This window comes from Myotis daubentonii, chromosome 1, assembly GCF_963259705.1.
Source record: "Myotis daubentonii chromosome 1, mMyoDau2.1, whole genome shotgun sequence".
NCBI classification, from domain to species: Eukaryota; Metazoa; Chordata; class Mammalia; order Chiroptera; family Vespertilionidae; genus Myotis; species Myotis daubentonii.
Window position 1 is genome coordinate 91,779,274 of NC_081840.1, and position 17,562 is coordinate 91,796,835.

Consider the following 17,562-nt stretch of genomic DNA (forward strand, 5'->3'; position numbering starts at 1 on the left):
ACAATAATAGATACAGAGGCAGAGCTGCCTCAAACAGATTGTCGAGCTGCAGCGGGAAGGCCGGGGAGGGTTGGGGGGCAGGAGGTAGGGGGGTAAGAGATCAACTAAAGGACTTGTATGCATGCATATAAGCATAACCAATGGACATAAGACACTGGGTGATAGGGGAGGCTAGGGGACTGTCTAGGGCGGGGGGATAAAATGGATACATATGTAATACCCTTTGTAATACTTTAAGCAATAAAAAAAAATAAAATAAAATAAAAAAAAAAAAAAAAAAAAAAAAAAAAAGAGTAATTTACTACAGCGGTTTCTAATCTAGCTTCAGCCACCAATAAGACAATGTCCACAACGTGGAGTTTCTAACTGGCTCTAATTTCAGCACATATACAAGCAAAAAATTTCCTCTTAAAGAAAGAATACTTTGTGAGAAGTACCTTATCTATAAATGCCCCATTTTGCTTTTATTTTAAAACTACTCTCTCTGCCTCAAAAGAATTTTAAATTTGGCTGGTTGCAGATGGCATCACCAAGAAGCAGATGATACTTACCTGCTTTTTACAGTTTTGCTTTTTAATATTTTTGGTGGATATAATAAAGTTCTACTTACAATCAGTGTTTGTGCCTATTAATCTAATTTACTGGTGAAAGAGTTTGTTTTGTGCACTTGTGTTTATGTCATTTTCTTCCCCCAAAATAATACATTTCTTTTGAAATAGCTATCATTTACTAGTTACAGCTTAAAAAAATTTTTATGAGATAGCGAGGCCTTATGAAACAGATCCCCTAATGTATAATACATATCTGATAAAATGGGAGTTAAAATAATTCTAATATTCATTTTATAATATTATGATGATGGTTACAAAAATAATAGCTAACACTTACAGATGTGCCAGATACTCAGCCAAGTTTTTGCATGTATTAACTCAGTTAATCCTCACAACAACTGAGGTAACTTATTGCGTTCCCATTTTAAAAACAAGACTGAGGTGTGGGTGTGTTTTCTTGCCCCAAATTATGTACTTGGCAAAGCTGGAATTCTGATCCAGACAGTCTGATATTAAGAGTTCCATGCACAATATCAGTTTACTATAATCACTAACTTAGTGCAACCTAGTTTTCAAAGTTTAGGAAGAAAAAGTAATCTGAAAATAATTCCTCTAAATCCATGATTTTCAAGTTTGATTGCATGCTGGAGTCATCCGATCACTCCCAGATATTTTTATTTCATTAATATAAGATGGGTCTGGGCTATTGGATTTCTAGAAACACCTCAGGTTATTCTAACCCGAATCCAATGTTTAAACCACTGTCCTAAATGCTCTCTCACTGTGGGAATGGAAATATTCATGGCAGAATCACGCTGTTCATGCTTACGTGATCACAATAGGAGCAAGACTAATAAGTACATGTTTAAAGCTCTGAGAGCATTTATTTCCACAAAAATATTCATTTGAATTATTTAATATGTAGCTATGGTGTTTCTTACATTATGTGTGTTTTTATTTTAACAGCCCAAAGTTTTATTGAACATGAGACTACAGGAAGAAATAAAAACACACAGCCAGACAAACAGCTGACTGAGAATTCTAAGGGAAGCAAGCATCAGAAATGCAATGAATCAGTTAATGAAGCCACATGTGAGGACACACAACCGCCAGAGCAGAAGTCAAGGAATTTTCCCCATCCAGGTGGTGAGGCATCTCACAGCGTTTCTGAAAAAGCCAAGTGAGTGCCAGCAGCCTTAGCTCCAGAGTGTAAGAATGCAAGAACTCTTTTTGTCTTCCTCCCTCACTTCATTCTTCCTTCCTTTTTTATGGTGTGAGCTAAGTTTGATATATCATTAGCATATTAAAATTTGGGGAATCTACCAGAGTTTTCTACTGTTTTCCATTACATCAATATTATGTATCTAGATCAGCGATTTTCAACCTTTTTCTTCTCATGGCACACACAAACGAATTACTGAAATTCTGTGACTCACAAAAAACAATGTATTTTTGCCAACGTGACAAAAAAGGTATAATTGTGATTCATTCATATTGGACAACTATTGTTGTATTGGTTGTCATTTATTTTTAATTTGACATATTTTAAAAATTCTTGTGGTACACAGATTGAAAATCGCTGGTCTAGATTACCAAGTGAAAAAGCACAAGATGAGCCAAAGCCGGTTTGGCTCGGTGGATAGAGCGTCGGCCTGCGGACTGAGAGGTCCCGGGTTCGATTCCGGTCAAGGGCATGTACCTCAGTTGCGGGCGTATCCCCAGAGGGGGATGTGCAGGAGGCAGCTGATCGATGTTTCTCTCTCATCAATGTTTCTAACTCTCTATCTCTCTCCCTTCCTCTCTGTGAAAAATCAATAAAATATATTTTTAAAAAAAAACTTAAAAAAAGAAAAAAAAAGGAAAAAGCACAAGATGAGTTTGAATAAAGGCCATGAGGTCTTATCCTTTTCAGCTAAATATTATTTTCTGTGATCTTTTATTATGGGTCTGGAAATAACTGTTGAGTTGGTATTAATGGTATTTTTTTAATCAGAGCCCAAACCTAGTGGCTCCAGAACAAAATAAGCCCAGAGATATGGTTTTGGTTAGCATTATTTTTTATTTAAATTAATTTTAATGCTTTTAGAAAGGCCTTGTATACTTTCATTTATCTTTATTATTTTATATTCTGCAGCTTTTACTTATTTACCTTCCCTATCTATCCCATGCAGGGATTTGAATTTGTGACTTCTGTCACTTTTATCTATGGGATTAAGGTATTTTCATAATTAGTCATGTATTATGAAAATACTACTATATTAGAAAATCTCAGTGACTGATGTATTTTCAGTTCAGACAAAATTTTATTTTATAGAATATCTATAATAATAAAAACATAATATGCTAGTTAGACCGGATAGCGGAACGACCTTCTGTATGTCCTTCCAGATGACCTTCTGGATGAAGCTGGGGCTTCGAGGGCCGAGGCAAGCTGCCACGGCTGCGAGGGCCGAGCCCCTTGCACAAATTTTGTGCATCGGGCCTCTGGTGTCTCCATAATTTTACACAGGAAACAGCTATTTCTGTTTGCTTTAAAATTATTCAGTAGATATATTAATATGTTCCTGCCACCTAGCAATGAGTTATATTCTTACTGAAGTACAGATTAGAGCATATTTTGGGGGGAGAAGGGGTAGGGATGAATGAAGAGTTGACAAACATTTTATAACCACATGAGAAAAATAAATAGTAGAGGTTGGGCCAAAGCCAGAATGTGAGATATCTAGGACAGTTGCAACAGAAGATGCACATGGGAAGTAGAGCTGCACTGGCTGTTCAGGCCTCACTGCTTGCTTGCTTCCGAGAGACTCTAAGATGTACCTGTGCTCGCAAATATAATGCCATTGAAAACTGCCCATTGCTTTTCCCCTCCCTTGCTTTATACTACTCGCTAATGAATTGACATCTTCTCAAATAGTCTGCAAATGTCAAAAAAGATGTTTTGCGTACTGTTAAATATTACAGGAAAAAGTTTTCATGTTTAATATGCTTTAAATTTAATAATGAAAGTATTACACTGTCAACCAAATTGAAAGAAAATTATGATTACTGTTCTCACTTTCAGGAAAGTGAAAAAAGTTTCTAGTCCTGACTAAAAGTACAAATTAAATTAATACGCACAGCCCCTAAAACCTTGAATTCTTTAAGTACACAAAACCATGAGTCTCCATAGATGGTACTAAATGCTTTCCACAGAGTTACCTCTCTCTGTTGATAGAGTAACACCTCTATGAAATTGATATATTTATTCTTTTCACCCATAGGATTTTCTTAGTGCATAACAAGAGAAATTTAAAATTAAGTAACTTTATCTATTTCTTGTTAAAATTAAATTTGTCTCTCCCCATTTGAAGAGTAAAATTTATAGGTCCTGTATAGTAGAAATTATATGTTTATGTTTAATAAATAGTTTTCTTTATTACAGCAGTATGGAACATACAAATAATGATTTGCACTATGAATGTATGATTCCTTGTCAAGTTACTTCAGAGTTAAATAAAGACAAGACTATTGCATTTCTTCAAACAGAATTGGACATTCTCAGAGCAAGCCATAAAAAGGTACCATATAGAAAAACCTGATAATTGTACTGTGTTTTAACTGTTGATTTTCTAAACTTATTTTGCTATCCATCACAGTTCAGTTTTACTGTGTATTTTTATCCTTTAACAGTAGCTTTAGGTTGTTGCCATATCATGTCATCAGGGTATGATTGAGTTGAGAGGTTGTCTATAAACAGCAATTTATTTGGTTGCCTGCCTTTGCTGGCCTGTGATATCACTTCCTTTTTCATAAATCTATGGTACTTTAAGTAGATACATGAAAAAAAAGGTCAACTCAGGTTTAACTGCTGTAAAACTTTATTTCAGTATTTTGGAGAATGAGAAATTTAATGCACTACTTTTCTTTTTTTATTAATATCTTTGCCCTATATTTCACCTCAATAATATATGTAATTAAACTTTAAAGTACCAGGGTTTGGCAATATCTTAATTTACCTTATCTTACACTGCTGTATTTTGTCCAATCCAGTTTGTTATGTCACGCTTTACCTTTTCTGACTCTGTTTCTAGTTACATTCCTTTGAACATTAAATAATGTTATTAAACAACTAGAGGCCTGGTGCATGAAATTTGTGCACTCGGCGGGGCGGGTGGAGGGATGTCCATCAGCCTGGTCTGCACTCTCTCACAGTCCAGTAACCATCAGTCAGACATCCTTAGTGCTGCCACAGAGGCGGGAGAGGCTCCCACCACCACCGCTGCACCCGCCAGCTGTGATCCCGGCTTCTGGCTGAGCAGTGTTCCCCTTTTGGGAGTGAACCGACCACCCAGGGACAGCTCCTGTGTTAAGCATCTGCTCCCTGGTGGTCAATGCATGTCGTAGCGACTGGTTGTTCCACTGTTTGGTTGATTTGCATATTAGCCTTTTATTATATAGGATGTTCACTTTTGTATGCCTTCTCTTTAACCTCTTCATACTTGTCTGATTTTAATATTTCAATATTCTAGTTGTTGACCTAATCAAACTGAAGCATGATATTAGGAATGTTGCTCATATGTAATGGAAAACAGCACAAATGACAAAATCTGAGGGAGGAATTAAAAAAAAGAAAACATTTGGAGGGATACCGTATGAGAACTGGCGATATTTTCTGTACTTTCATTTAGCAGTTATTTATTACATGCCAATATGAATCAGGTGCCAGTGCCAATTTAAATAGATTATGATGGGCTAGCATTCTCCAAGGGAGATCAGTTTCAGATACTAAGATTATTATCTAATTAATTTTGTTTCAAAATATTAAAAATATTTAGAGAAGCTGAAAAGCTGTGCTGTCCATTATTTATCTAGGATAGTCCCTCCCAAGTCTTTGCCTTTAAGACAATAGAATTGATCAGATTGCTTTTTGCCGTATATATTTTTAATAATTATATTGTTCCCTCTTTAATTTTATTTGCCTACACATAAAGATACACACAAATAAAATGTATATCATAATGTTTTTATAGTTTTTATGTCATTATAAGTAATTACTTATAAAATATCTTCAAACCTTAAATATTGTGTGTGTTTTTTAATCCCTGAAGTTATGTATTTAGGCAATTAAATGTAATATATTTATATTAGAAAAAAAACAGAATTTTACTTTGGGCTTAATTATATTTGTGGAAGACATTTGTCAGATAAGAATCTGTGTTTTTTTTCAATATATTTAAGCTTCAAGAAAAACTGTCTAAAGAAGATAAAGAACAGAGAGAACTAAAGCTTAAGTTGGAACTCTATGAGAAAGCAACAGAAGCTCAAATTGCTGAGAAGACAGCAGGTATGGTAGATGAATTGTAACATATAGCCTTAAGAAATATGCACAAGGTTATTGTATTATGTGGCTTGGTGAATACTAGCATACTAGCTATTTGCCGAAGGAGGGAAGCTCTGTCCTTTTTTTTTTTTTTTTTTTGGCTGCTTAAAAAATAGGTGGCTTTAACATCCTGGCTCTGGTATTAGTGAGAGCTTTACCTGTATTCATACTGATTTGGGCATTAAATGCATTGTTAACACCATGTCAATCCAATCACAAAAAGGTTGTTTGTTTTGTTGGAAGGGCCTGAACAAACAAGGGGAAATAATGATTACCAGTGCCTCTGCCTTTCAACCAGCAGTTCAGATACCACTTATTGTTTTAGCTCTTTGACAGGAAATACTTCTCCTTTGTATGAAGATAGTCATGTACTCATTGCCAGTGGAAACCTACATTTCATTTAAAAATCTATTTTGTGCAATTAATAAATTTTTATCTGATAATGTGGATGATGGTAGAGGTAATGTTTTCTCTGAGATTAAAGTGAAAGATTGCCAAAGTTTAAGATTATAAATGACTCCCTTAAATATATTTTGTAGTCCATCTTTATTTACAGGTCTTTGTGAGGAGAACATTTTTAAATATGCCTGTAGTATATTACAGATATGATCAGATTATTGTCAATAGTTATGATCTCTCATCTATATACACATATATGCCACTGTGACTCTACCTCAGACTGTTCTAGTGTATTCAGGAAAGAGAAATTTCATAGAATAAAAGCAGTTAACATGCAGAGGCATTTTAGAGATTATTTTAACATTTTTATATCAATTTAGAATGATTTTAAGGAATAATTATATTCTGTGACTTGTTTGAAGCTACTATATTTTATAAGCCACTTAACCTGTAACTTTAGTTGCATATATGAAAAAACTATGATCAGAGACATTAGCAGATACAGTCTGTCTTCAAAATATTACTGTACAAAGTAGAATTAAATAGCACTATGAAAATATAGGCAAAATGACTATAAATAAATACTCCAGCTAAATACCAGATGATTGTTTTTCTGTTAAACTACCATGATTTTTTAGGGTGGGAAAATGGGGGAGTAATATATTTTAAGGAAAATTAAAAGTATATTAAAAACAAATGACTCATATAAATCCAGAACAATTTGAAAGTTTCTTGGCTGTTTACTAGGAAGATATTACAAGAAGGACGTTTGTTTTAAGGTGCTTGCAACATAATTTAACTTTGTATGTGTCTTAGAGAAGATATTTAATAAGATTTAGGCAGTTGTGACCGAAAATTATGAATTAATATGTCTGCATTGCTCTTGGAGGGGAAGAGTCAGAAAGCAAAATTACTTACTCTTTAAACTTTTGTATAACATAGCTAATTATATACTTCAAATATTTGTTGGTATATATTTGAGGGTTCCCTTTGGCTAAACTATGAATCATATATGCATTAAATGGAAAGAATTTGATTGCCTTATGATTCTTATTAATCAAATATTTATCATTAATGATATTTTTAAGTAAATGTTAAACATGTTTAGTGTGTTTTTATAGCCTCCTAAATTGATGAAAATAATAATGCTATATAGTTTCTCTGGACAAAGCATTCTAGTTTTTAAAAAAGATGACCAATCACTTAGTTTTTAAAGTATAAATTTTTAGAATGTATCTTTACTTTTTAATGTTTCAGTTCTATTTTATTGAAAAAAGAGTAAAGATACTTTAATTGTGACATTAGAGAGAATTATTATTATAATATATGGAAATAAAAAATCTGAATTGCTTAAGAAATTCTTTGGTTTGAAGCTACTAGAAATTTATTAACTAACCCTTGGTAGACTCATGAACTTTTTCATAATTTCTCATACATACTGTTGTAAATAGCTTACCTTCTACCTATGAGAGGTCAGAAGGCAAAACACCATAATAAAAACAACTACGTCAGTACCTGCATAGAAAGGGGAGTGTTATAGGATTATAGTTACATGTTTTATTTAGTGTCATATGAAAGAATAAATAATCAGTGGATGTTTGTTTCTATCACTGCTCATTTTTATATTTGAAATAAAAAGTGTGTTTGGTAAAGTGTATTACAAATATGCACATACATTTAAGTATTATACTTAAGCAAAATGTAAATATTTTAAAAGTCAAGATATTTCACATTAAAAAAATAAATGCAGAAACATCCTGAACTGCACATTGGAAATTGCAACTGGGACACAAGTATAAATATATGTCAATAGGTATTTCAAATAAAATGTTAATAAAATGCAGGTACTCAAGGAAATAGGAGTTGTTTCATTTCAGTATATAAAGTATAAAGATTTATATATAAAGATATTCACATATGAGTGTTGCCGGGGTCCAACCCCAGCGGGTCCAGGGGTCCCCAAAGGTGTGGACGGAGTCGGCGAAGAAGGAATGACATGGAGACAGTGTTCAGTTGATCAGCAACCTAGCCAGGATCTCTAGCCCGGATCTCCAGCGAGGTTCTGTAGCCATGTTCCCTCGCTAGGTTCTCCAGCCAGGTTCTGTCCAGGCTCTCCAGTCAGGTTCAGTCACCAGGTTCCAGTCAGGTTCTCCTGCCAATCTCTGTAGTCAGGTTCAGTCCAGGATCCCTTGCCATGTTCTCCCGCTAGGCTCTGTCTCTAGGCTCCGAGGCCAGTCCCTCTCCAGGATCCTCCGGCATGCTCTCTCCAGCGAAGTTCTTCTGTCTCTAGAGAACGTTCTGTGTAGGTTCTGTGCCTAGGCTCTGTCTCTCTTGGTCCTGTCTTCCAAGCCCTGTCTGAGTTCTGTCTCTTGCTGTCTTGTTCTGAGTTCTGTGTCTGTCTCTAGATTCTGAGTTCTGTGTGTTTCTGTCTTGTTACAACTGTATTTATACCAGTTGATTCCAATCCTATCAATCTCTATTACAAAGGTTAGGGCGTTTCTTATCTCCATTCCAGGGAGAAAAGATTATGTAGTTTAAGCATGATTGTTCGTAGTTAAAGGGATTAATTACCCACCTGGCACTTACTTGAGGGGTTTTATTCCCTCCCTAACTTCAGGGGAAAATCCCTACCTGGGGATTCAACCTTTCTCGGAGAGGTGACCTTGGTTAAAACACAGCGCCAAGAAGGTGAGCAAGCATATTAAGAACCGTATGCCATATATGCCAGGTCCCTTGAAACAGCAAGGATGGACCGGCTCCCGGCAGAGTGTTATGACAGCAAGAGAACTAAAATCAATCGAATAATAAGGGAATGGTTAAATAAATGAAGGGGCATTTATGTGAGACATGCAGTAATTAAAATAATTTCTGGGGAATGTATGATGAGATGAGAAAATGTTTATGACAATATTAAGAAAAAGAAGTAGGGGAAGACTATATTTATCATATAATAAAAAAATATATATATATATGAACAGGTTGTCCCAAAAAATTGCTAGCTCAATTTTGAAAATGGAATGTATTTTAATAAATACTGCCTTTATAATTATTCAAAGTGTGTGTGTACATTTTGGGGGACACCCTGTCTATATGTGTATATTTTATAAAACAAGAGGCAGCCCTGGCCAGTGTGGCTTAGTTGGTTGGGCATCATTCCACACATGGAAAGGTTGCCAGTTCAGTTCCCAGCTTCAGGGCACATGCCTTGGTTGCAGGCTTGATCCCTGGTAGGGGGCATTCAAGAGGCAGCAGATCTAGTATCACTCTTATTTTATGTTTCTCTCTCTCTCTCCCTCTCTCTCTCCCTCTCTCTCAAAAAAATAATTAAAAAAATAAAATCAATAAAAAAGGCAAATTTTGGTAGTATTAGTGGATGTATTAATGTTTCAATCAACAGCAGGTTTTCTCCAGTGAGCATGGATTAGATTTTGTATTAGAAAAAGAAAATGTTACCTTTAAAAGATGTGATTTTTTAAAAAAGTTACTTGCTTTCTAATCTTAAAATAATTCCTGTGGATAAGTTTAATACATAAAGAACACATAAAGCAAACTTGCATGAAATTCATATGATGCCTGTGACCAAATTTTGCCATCCTACCTATGCCATTTTTCTTCCGTTTCGGATTTGCCCCTTATTTATTTTTGTGTCTTTATGTGTAACTTATGTACATATTAATCATCTTGTCTTCCCAGCTGATTGTATAATTTCTAAGAATAAGAATCTGATATAGTCAGAACCACATAAAACAAAAAGGGCCAGTTCTGTGTGAGGCAGAATGAAGTAATGGCAAGACCAAAAGCCTTGGAATCAGATTGACCCAAGTTTTGATCGCAGCTTTGACTTAACAAGGGTTGACTTTGAACAAATTATTATATTCTGTCCGGAATTTACTCTGTCCCATGTAAAATGTGAATACTAATTAAATTCCCAGATTATTTTAAGGATTAGAGAGAATATATAAAAATACCTAGTATATACTCAGTAAGTTATAGCTAATATTAATATTTGATTATTTTTATCTTTATGAAATTCTTAAACTTTTGATAATGTAAAAAGTTTTGAAAATATTTTTTCTATTTAGCTTTTAATTAAAATTAATGGTTCACTGTTTATTAATGGAAAAGTGAAAGGAAAAATTTGAAACAAAGGATTAGATGATGAGAATAATTACTGTTGAGATATGTGTATTTATTAGCACTAGTGCATATTACTTACATGTGAATCTGAAATAAAATAAATGGGATACAGAGAATTTGGGATTTAGTCCAAGGTGTACCTACGATAAACGTTCATGTACACTGTTGTAATAGCAGGAATCCCATTTCCTTTATTTCCCTGATGGTTTTTACATGATGTGAATTCTATCATTGGAATGTGATCTCCTGAGAATTTGAAAATCTCAAATGGTTGCCCTAGCCTGTTTGACTCAGTGGATAGAGTGTCAGTCTGCAGGCTGAAGGGTCCCCGGTTCGATTCTGGCCAAGGGCACATGCCCAGGTTGTGGGCTCGATACCCAGTAGCGAGCATGCAGGAGGCAGCCTATCGATGATTCTCTCTCATCATTGATGTTTCTATCTGTCTCTCCCTCTCCCCTCCTCTCTGAAATCAGTAAATATATTTTAAAAAATCTCCAATGGTTGACGTTTTTACCTTCCCCTTCTTTATTGACATCAGCAGCATCACTGACTGTTTTTATTGGGCGCTGTATAGGGACTGTGATAACCTCTTAAAAATTCAAACAAGAAATATTTATTGAGGCAATGTGGTGGACAGTGAATGTACATCAGCAAATGGACAGACGTGTAATTTCAAACATTCTTTTGTGTGCAGTCACTTCTTACTCATAATACAGCATTGCAGTAGGTGCAGTTTGATGCTCACACTTCCAATTCAGACCTTTGTTTTACTATTTTTTTTTAAACTCTTATCTCGTGCAAGTTACAGCCTCCCTAAGCTTTGGCTAAACCCTATTTATAGGTAGCTGTGACGTTTAAGTGAGATAATGTTTATGAATGCTTAACCCATTGAAGGCACTCAATAAATGGAAATTATGATGATAAGATGATAATGTCACTATCTTGTTTTCTCAAGACTTCTTGATCTAAGAGGTGCATATTCAAAGTGTAGCTACTATAAGTAACTGTTCCACAGCTATTTCTGTACGTTTTGTTTCAGAAAAAATTGATAATGTCTTTTTAAAAATAATTTAAAAATATTTTTATTTTATTTATTCTCTGCAGTTTTTAGTTTTCCTTGATTTTCAGATTTAATTTTATTTGGAAAGTTTGAAAATATGAAAATCATGTTTTTAATCTCTACATAAAAAGAAAATAAGAGAAAAATATATAATAAGTAGGTCTTTTTTACTTAATAAAAGCTAGCTCCCTATATGTTAGCAATGGGAAAAAATGTATCTCACTGTAGCTGTTTAGGACTTTATACTGTGTTTTAACCCATTAAATTATAATTGTGGATAATATTATTTGAAATTCGTTAGTATATATGACCTTCATATACTAGAGGATATTTTGGAGAAACATAGCAGAAACATGAACTCTTTGTCTTTTAGGTAAGCATGTCTTCTCATTTAAATAAAATGATTAAGCCACAAACACTTCAGAATTTGCTTTACGTAAATTGAATTTGATAGTAAGAGAGTATTGTGTGGCTTGATTTGCATCCACTCATTTACTTTTAGGACAGTGATGTGGCCATACTTTTAAAAATTGTTCAATTAAACCTTTCATTTTTTCTAAAAAGTCTCAGTGGGCATTGTCTAGTGTTTAATGTCTCTTAATTTTTATTCCTCTATTACATTAACAGTATACAGATGCTGTTTAAATTTTACACAAAAGAGTATTTCTTTAAATAGTTTTGATAAATTATTTTTGTGATATTTAAAATATTTATGTTTCTTTAAAAGCCTTATTTTACTTTTTAAATGCTCACATTAGAGTCTCTGCTTTATATGTTAGTTATTTTTCTTTCTTGCATGTCATCCATTAAAGATTAGCTGTGGAAGGTTGGAGCATGGAGAGATTATGAATGACAGAACAACTCCTGTAGAATAATAATCAGTTTTTAGTATTTAATGCTGTTTGACTTTTGCAGACACATTTCTTATTAACCTTTGGTACAAAGATAAATCCAGGTTCCTGATATCTCATGGAGAAGATGAATTTGAGATCCCCTTCCAATTAAACTGAAATAAGGCCAATATTGGGTTTTAGCCAAAAGAACTCCTTAGTTCCTAAGTCTTATGCTTATAAATCTATCTATCTTATCTATCTATCTATCTATCTATCTATCTATCTATCTATCTATCTATCATCGATATCTTAGTTATATTTTACATATAATTCAGTGGTTACATAATTTGCTTAACTTACATTATTGTTTATGCAAGCATTTAATCTGCTTTTTTTTTTAAAAAAAATAGATTTTCTCCATGCTCAAATTTAGAGTTATATTTTATAAATAGAAAAATACTGTCAAGCTCTTCTTATAGCACAGAATGTAATAGCTTAAGTTTTTCTATCTAGGTTAACATGTAAATGTTAAAAGTATAGATAGGTAATCTACCATTATATAAAATATATTCAGACACCCCAACTAATAACATGGAAAAATAAATATTGTTGTGTAATAGAAAATGTTTACATTGTTCTCTTATAAAAAATTTGTTTACCTATACCGTATCTCCCATGATGTTGATGATCTAATGATTAAGAAGAACAAGAATTAATTAGTTCTGCATATCAGGAGAATAGAAAATAACATAATATATACTTCTAAGAAATAACACACATTGGAATGTCATTTTTCTGTGTATATAATGGGCATAAGTAAAATGTGAAAACCATTAATCTTACACTTAAATGACTTAAAAATATTAAATTATAATTAAGTTATAAATGTAAATTACATATACATTTATATATGTGCATGTTTTATTTTTGAAGGACAAAGGATTTCATGAATATGACCAGTCATTTCAGATAAAAACAAAAAGGCCCATTCTCTTCAAAATACACTTAGTTAGAAATATTGATAGATAGAGGTTGATTATATTATCTTTGGCTACAGAATCCCAGGGTATGAATCAGGATTAATTACAATGAGTGCCAGGACAAATAATATTTGAAAGTAGATTATGGCCAAAGTTGTAACCTCTCTCCCTAAAAGAGTTTGTGTTTTCTGGAGGAAACAAAATAAGTGTTGAGGAAACAGAAACCAGTATGCATAACAATAACCATCAACTGGCAATATTTTATTATGTATGGCATACTGTGGAATTTAGAATGAAAGCATTTTAGAGCATATCAAATAATTAGGGTATTTAAAACAGAAAAGTAACAGAAAACTTTCAGATAATATTTTCTTAAGCTTTTTTCTATATGTTTAATTCTAAAACGTTTAGGTAGCAATAATATTTCACAGAATTTTCAAATTGGTATCTATTTAAAGTAGATATTATGTACAGAAAGTAATTTAAATATTTCTTAAAATTGTATTTCAAAAGTGTATAAAATAGTACTAATTATAATAATTTAGGGATAAGGTTCTTTCACATTAAAATTGTAGTTTTATCTTCATTGTTGAAAGTATTACAGATTGTAGTTCTGAAATGTATTAAATGTTCAAATGTAAACCGTATTTTAGAAAGTGTTCTTATATAGTCTTTAGTTATATGTACTAAATACTTGTATGTAATAATTGGGGATTTTGCAAAAACAAAACAAAACAACACACACACGTCCTTGTCTTATAGTTTTTCTACTAAAACATGTTTTGTGTAATTTTCTAATAAATCTTTATCAATTCCTATACCATTGGTAAGTATAGCAGGTCCTTGATAACATTTTGCTACACCATTGATGAGTTGTCACAGGAACTTAACTCTTGTTTATATCATTTAACTTATGATAAAATTTCTGTTCTTATCCATCATTTTTCTTAAAGTCACAGACCTATCAACAATAGGTAAGGGATTATAAATTTATAGCAACTTCACAAAAGAAAAATTTAAAGCTTATGTCAGGAGCTAAAATGCCGAATTTTTTTTCAATTAAATCTTTATTGTTCAGATTATTACAGTTGTTCCTCTTTTTTCCCCTCATAGCTCCCCTCCACCCTCTGCCCTTACCCCAACCTCTGCCCTCTGTCCTCATCCATAGGTGTACGATTTTTGTCCAGTCTCTTCTCCCACCCCCCACATCCCTTCCCCCGCCCCGAGAGTAGTCAGTCCACTCCCTTTCTATGCCCCTGATTCTATTATATTCACCAGTTTATTCTGTTCATCAGATTATTTATTCACTTGATTTTTAGATTCACTTGTTGATGGATGTGTATTTGTTGTTCATAATTTGTATCTTTACCTTTTTCTTCTTCTTCCTCTTCTTAAAGGATACCTTTCAGCATTTCATATAATACCGGTTTGGTGGTGATGAACTCCTTTAGCTTTTTCTTATCTGTGAAGCTCTTTACCTGACCTTCAATTCTTATTGATAGCTTTACTGGGTAAAGTAATCTTGGTTGTAGGTTCTTGGTATTCATCACTTTGAATATTTCTTGCCACTCCCTTCTGGCCTGCATAGTTTTCTGTTAAGAAATCAGCTGACAGTCGTATGGGTACTCCCTTGTAGGTAACTGACTGTTTTTCTCTTGGTGCTTTTAAGATTCTCTCTTTGTCTTTTGCTCTTGGCATTTTAATTATGATGTGTCTTGGTGTGGTCCTCTTTGGATTCCTTTTGTTTGGGGTTCTCTGTGCTTCCTGGACTTGTAACTCTATTTCTTTCACTAGATAGGGGAAGTTTTCTGTCATTATTTCTTCAAGTAGGTTTTCAATATCTTTCTCTCTTCTTCACCTATAATTCAGATGTTGGTACGCTTGAAGTTGTCCCAGAGGCTCCTTACACTATCTTCATATTTTTGGATTCTTTTTTCTTTTTGCTTTTCCGGATGGGTGTTTTTTGCTTCTTCGTATTTCAAATCTTTGACTTGATTCCTGCAATCCTCTAGTCTGGTGTTGGAACTTTGTATAATATTCTTTATTTCAGTCAGTGTATGCTTAATTTCTAGTTGGTCCTTTTTTATAACCTCGAGGGTCTCACTAGATTCCTTGAGGGTCTCACTAAGTTTATCGGCAGTTTCACTAGACTTTTTGAGGGTCTTACTAAATTTATCGGAGGTTTCTAGAAAATTCTTGAAAAACCTTATAACCGTAGTTTTGAACTCTACATCCAGTAATTTGCTTTCCTCCATTTCTGTCATTTGTGACCTGTTTGTTTGTCTCTGCATTTTTTATGCTTCCTTGTGTTGATAGAATGGCTTTCTGTGCTAGGAGTCCTATAGGGCCTAGTGCAGCTGTGGGAAAACTATGGCCTGCGGGCCGGATCTGGCCCATTTGAAATGAATAAAACTAAAAAAAAAAAAAGACCGTACCCTTTTATGTAATGATGTTTACTTTGAATTTATATTAGTTCACACAAACACTCCATCCATGCTTTTGTTCCGGCCCTCCGGTCCAGTTTAAGAACCCATTGTGGTCCTCAAGTCAAAAAGTTTGCCCACCCCTGGCCTAGTGGCTCAGCCTCCCCAATTACCTGAGTTGGACACTCTTAGTGCACCCCTTTGTGGGCTTTGTGCACAGTCTTATTGTAGTTAAGCCTTGATTGTTGTAGGTATCTCTGGGAGGAATTGACCTCTAGGCCAATTGGCTGTGAGAATCAGCTGTGTCTACGGTGGGAGAACTTCTGTGCTGGAGACACCCTTGTGGGGCAAGACTTGCTTCAGTGGGGCTTTGGTGCGCACTGTGTCTGCCCCCTGAGTGTGTCCCTTATAGATCTGAGGAGTTGTAATTGGATGGTCCCACTCTGACCACTGGGTACACTGGCTCTTGGATCTCTAAGGAGGTGCTAATTTAGCCTCTGCCTGAGGCTACGCAGCAAGAGCTATGGAGAGATCTGCAGATTCCTCTTCTTTGCTTGGGGTTTGGAGGTGCCCAGATGAGGCCCAGCTGTGAAGCAATGCTAGGTGCTGTGGGGCCTTGGGCCTTCTCTTGGAAGTTCTGGGTCTCTCTCACCCAGCTTCAGTTTGCTAGGTAATTTTCAGATTGCGAAGGGCCAGGCCTTTCATATGCAACAGCTTGGGTGGGGTGGGATCTCAGGGGATCAACAGGGCGGAGTAAACAGCTATGGCAGATCCTCAGTCCTACCCTAAGAGGCCCCGCGTCTCAGTGTCCCAGTAATCGCTGCAAGCACCTCTGAGAGAAAGCCGCCCTCGAGTTCCAACCAGTGCCAGACAGTCCAGTTTCTCCCAGTATGAGTCTGGGTCCCCAGAGACTTGCCCTGAACTGGAGTTCAGAGATGTCGGGAGCTTGTGTCTCCCTCCCGATTGAAAGAGACAGCCATATCCTCAGTTGCCAGCCCTTTTCACATGTGCCTCTGTACCTCTGCACTTTACTTCCACACCTCCTCTGAGTCTCAGTGTGCTTTTCTCTTTCCTTCTAGCTGTAGAATTTCCAGTCGGCCAGCCTTTCTGTGTTTCGGGATGATGTCCGTTTTATCTTTTAGTTGTATTTTTGAAGTGGTTGTGCGAGACAGCAATTTCTGGTGTTTACCTATGCCGCCATCTTGGTTTCTCCTAAAATGCCAACTTTTAATGTAGTTGTCATACTTCTGGGAATTTTCCTAAGTAATTAGCTAAGTTCATACATAAGGATTTATGTTCAAAGATGTTCATTACATTGTTGTTTATATAGTGAATAACTTATAACAGTGTAAAATCTTATATTAGGAGCATCTTAGTTTAATGAAATATGGCATGTCCAAATGATAAAATTTCATGTACAATATAAAATGTTTATTTTTTTATTTTTTTTTAAATATATATTATATTGATTTTTTTACAGAGAGGAAGGGAGAGGGATAGAGAGTTAGAGACATCAATGAGATAGAAACATCGATCAGCTGCCTCCTGCACACCCCCTACTGGGGATGTGCCTGCAACCAAGGTACATATCCTTGACTGGAATCAAACCTGGGACCCTTGAGTCCACAGGCCGACACTCTATCCATTGAGCCAAACCGGTTAGTGCGAATATAAAATGTTTTATATTTTTTAAGATTACTGAAAAATATAGGAACATACTCTGTTTATTTTAAATATATACAGAATGTTACAAACTATGTAAAATATTTCTGTCTCTGCATTTATACAATGAGCCTGTATGACTCTTTAATCAGAAG

General features: G+C 34.7%; 1 protein-coding gene across 8 annotated transcripts in view; it reads left to right on the top strand.

Moving 5' to 3' along the window:
• Positions 1 to 17,562, top strand: part of MIPOL1 (mirror-image polydactyly 1) — a 342,087-nt gene that overhangs the window by 82,278 nt on the left and 242,247 nt on the right. For 6 of the 8 annotated variants that reach the window (XM_059710876.1, XM_059710910.1, XM_059710871.1 and 3 more), the window contains 3 exons: positions 1,518 to 1,731; positions 3,976 to 4,111; positions 5,772 to 5,877. In XM_059710876.1, the coding sequence (XP_059566859.1) occupies positions 1,518 to 1,731; positions 3,976 to 4,111; positions 5,772 to 5,877 (456 nt within the window). The remainder of the gene's footprint in view (positions 1 to 1,517; positions 1,732 to 3,975; positions 4,112 to 5,771; positions 5,878 to 17,562) is intronic. The other 2 variants (XM_059710904.1, XM_059710916.1) reach the window with 2 other exon arrangements.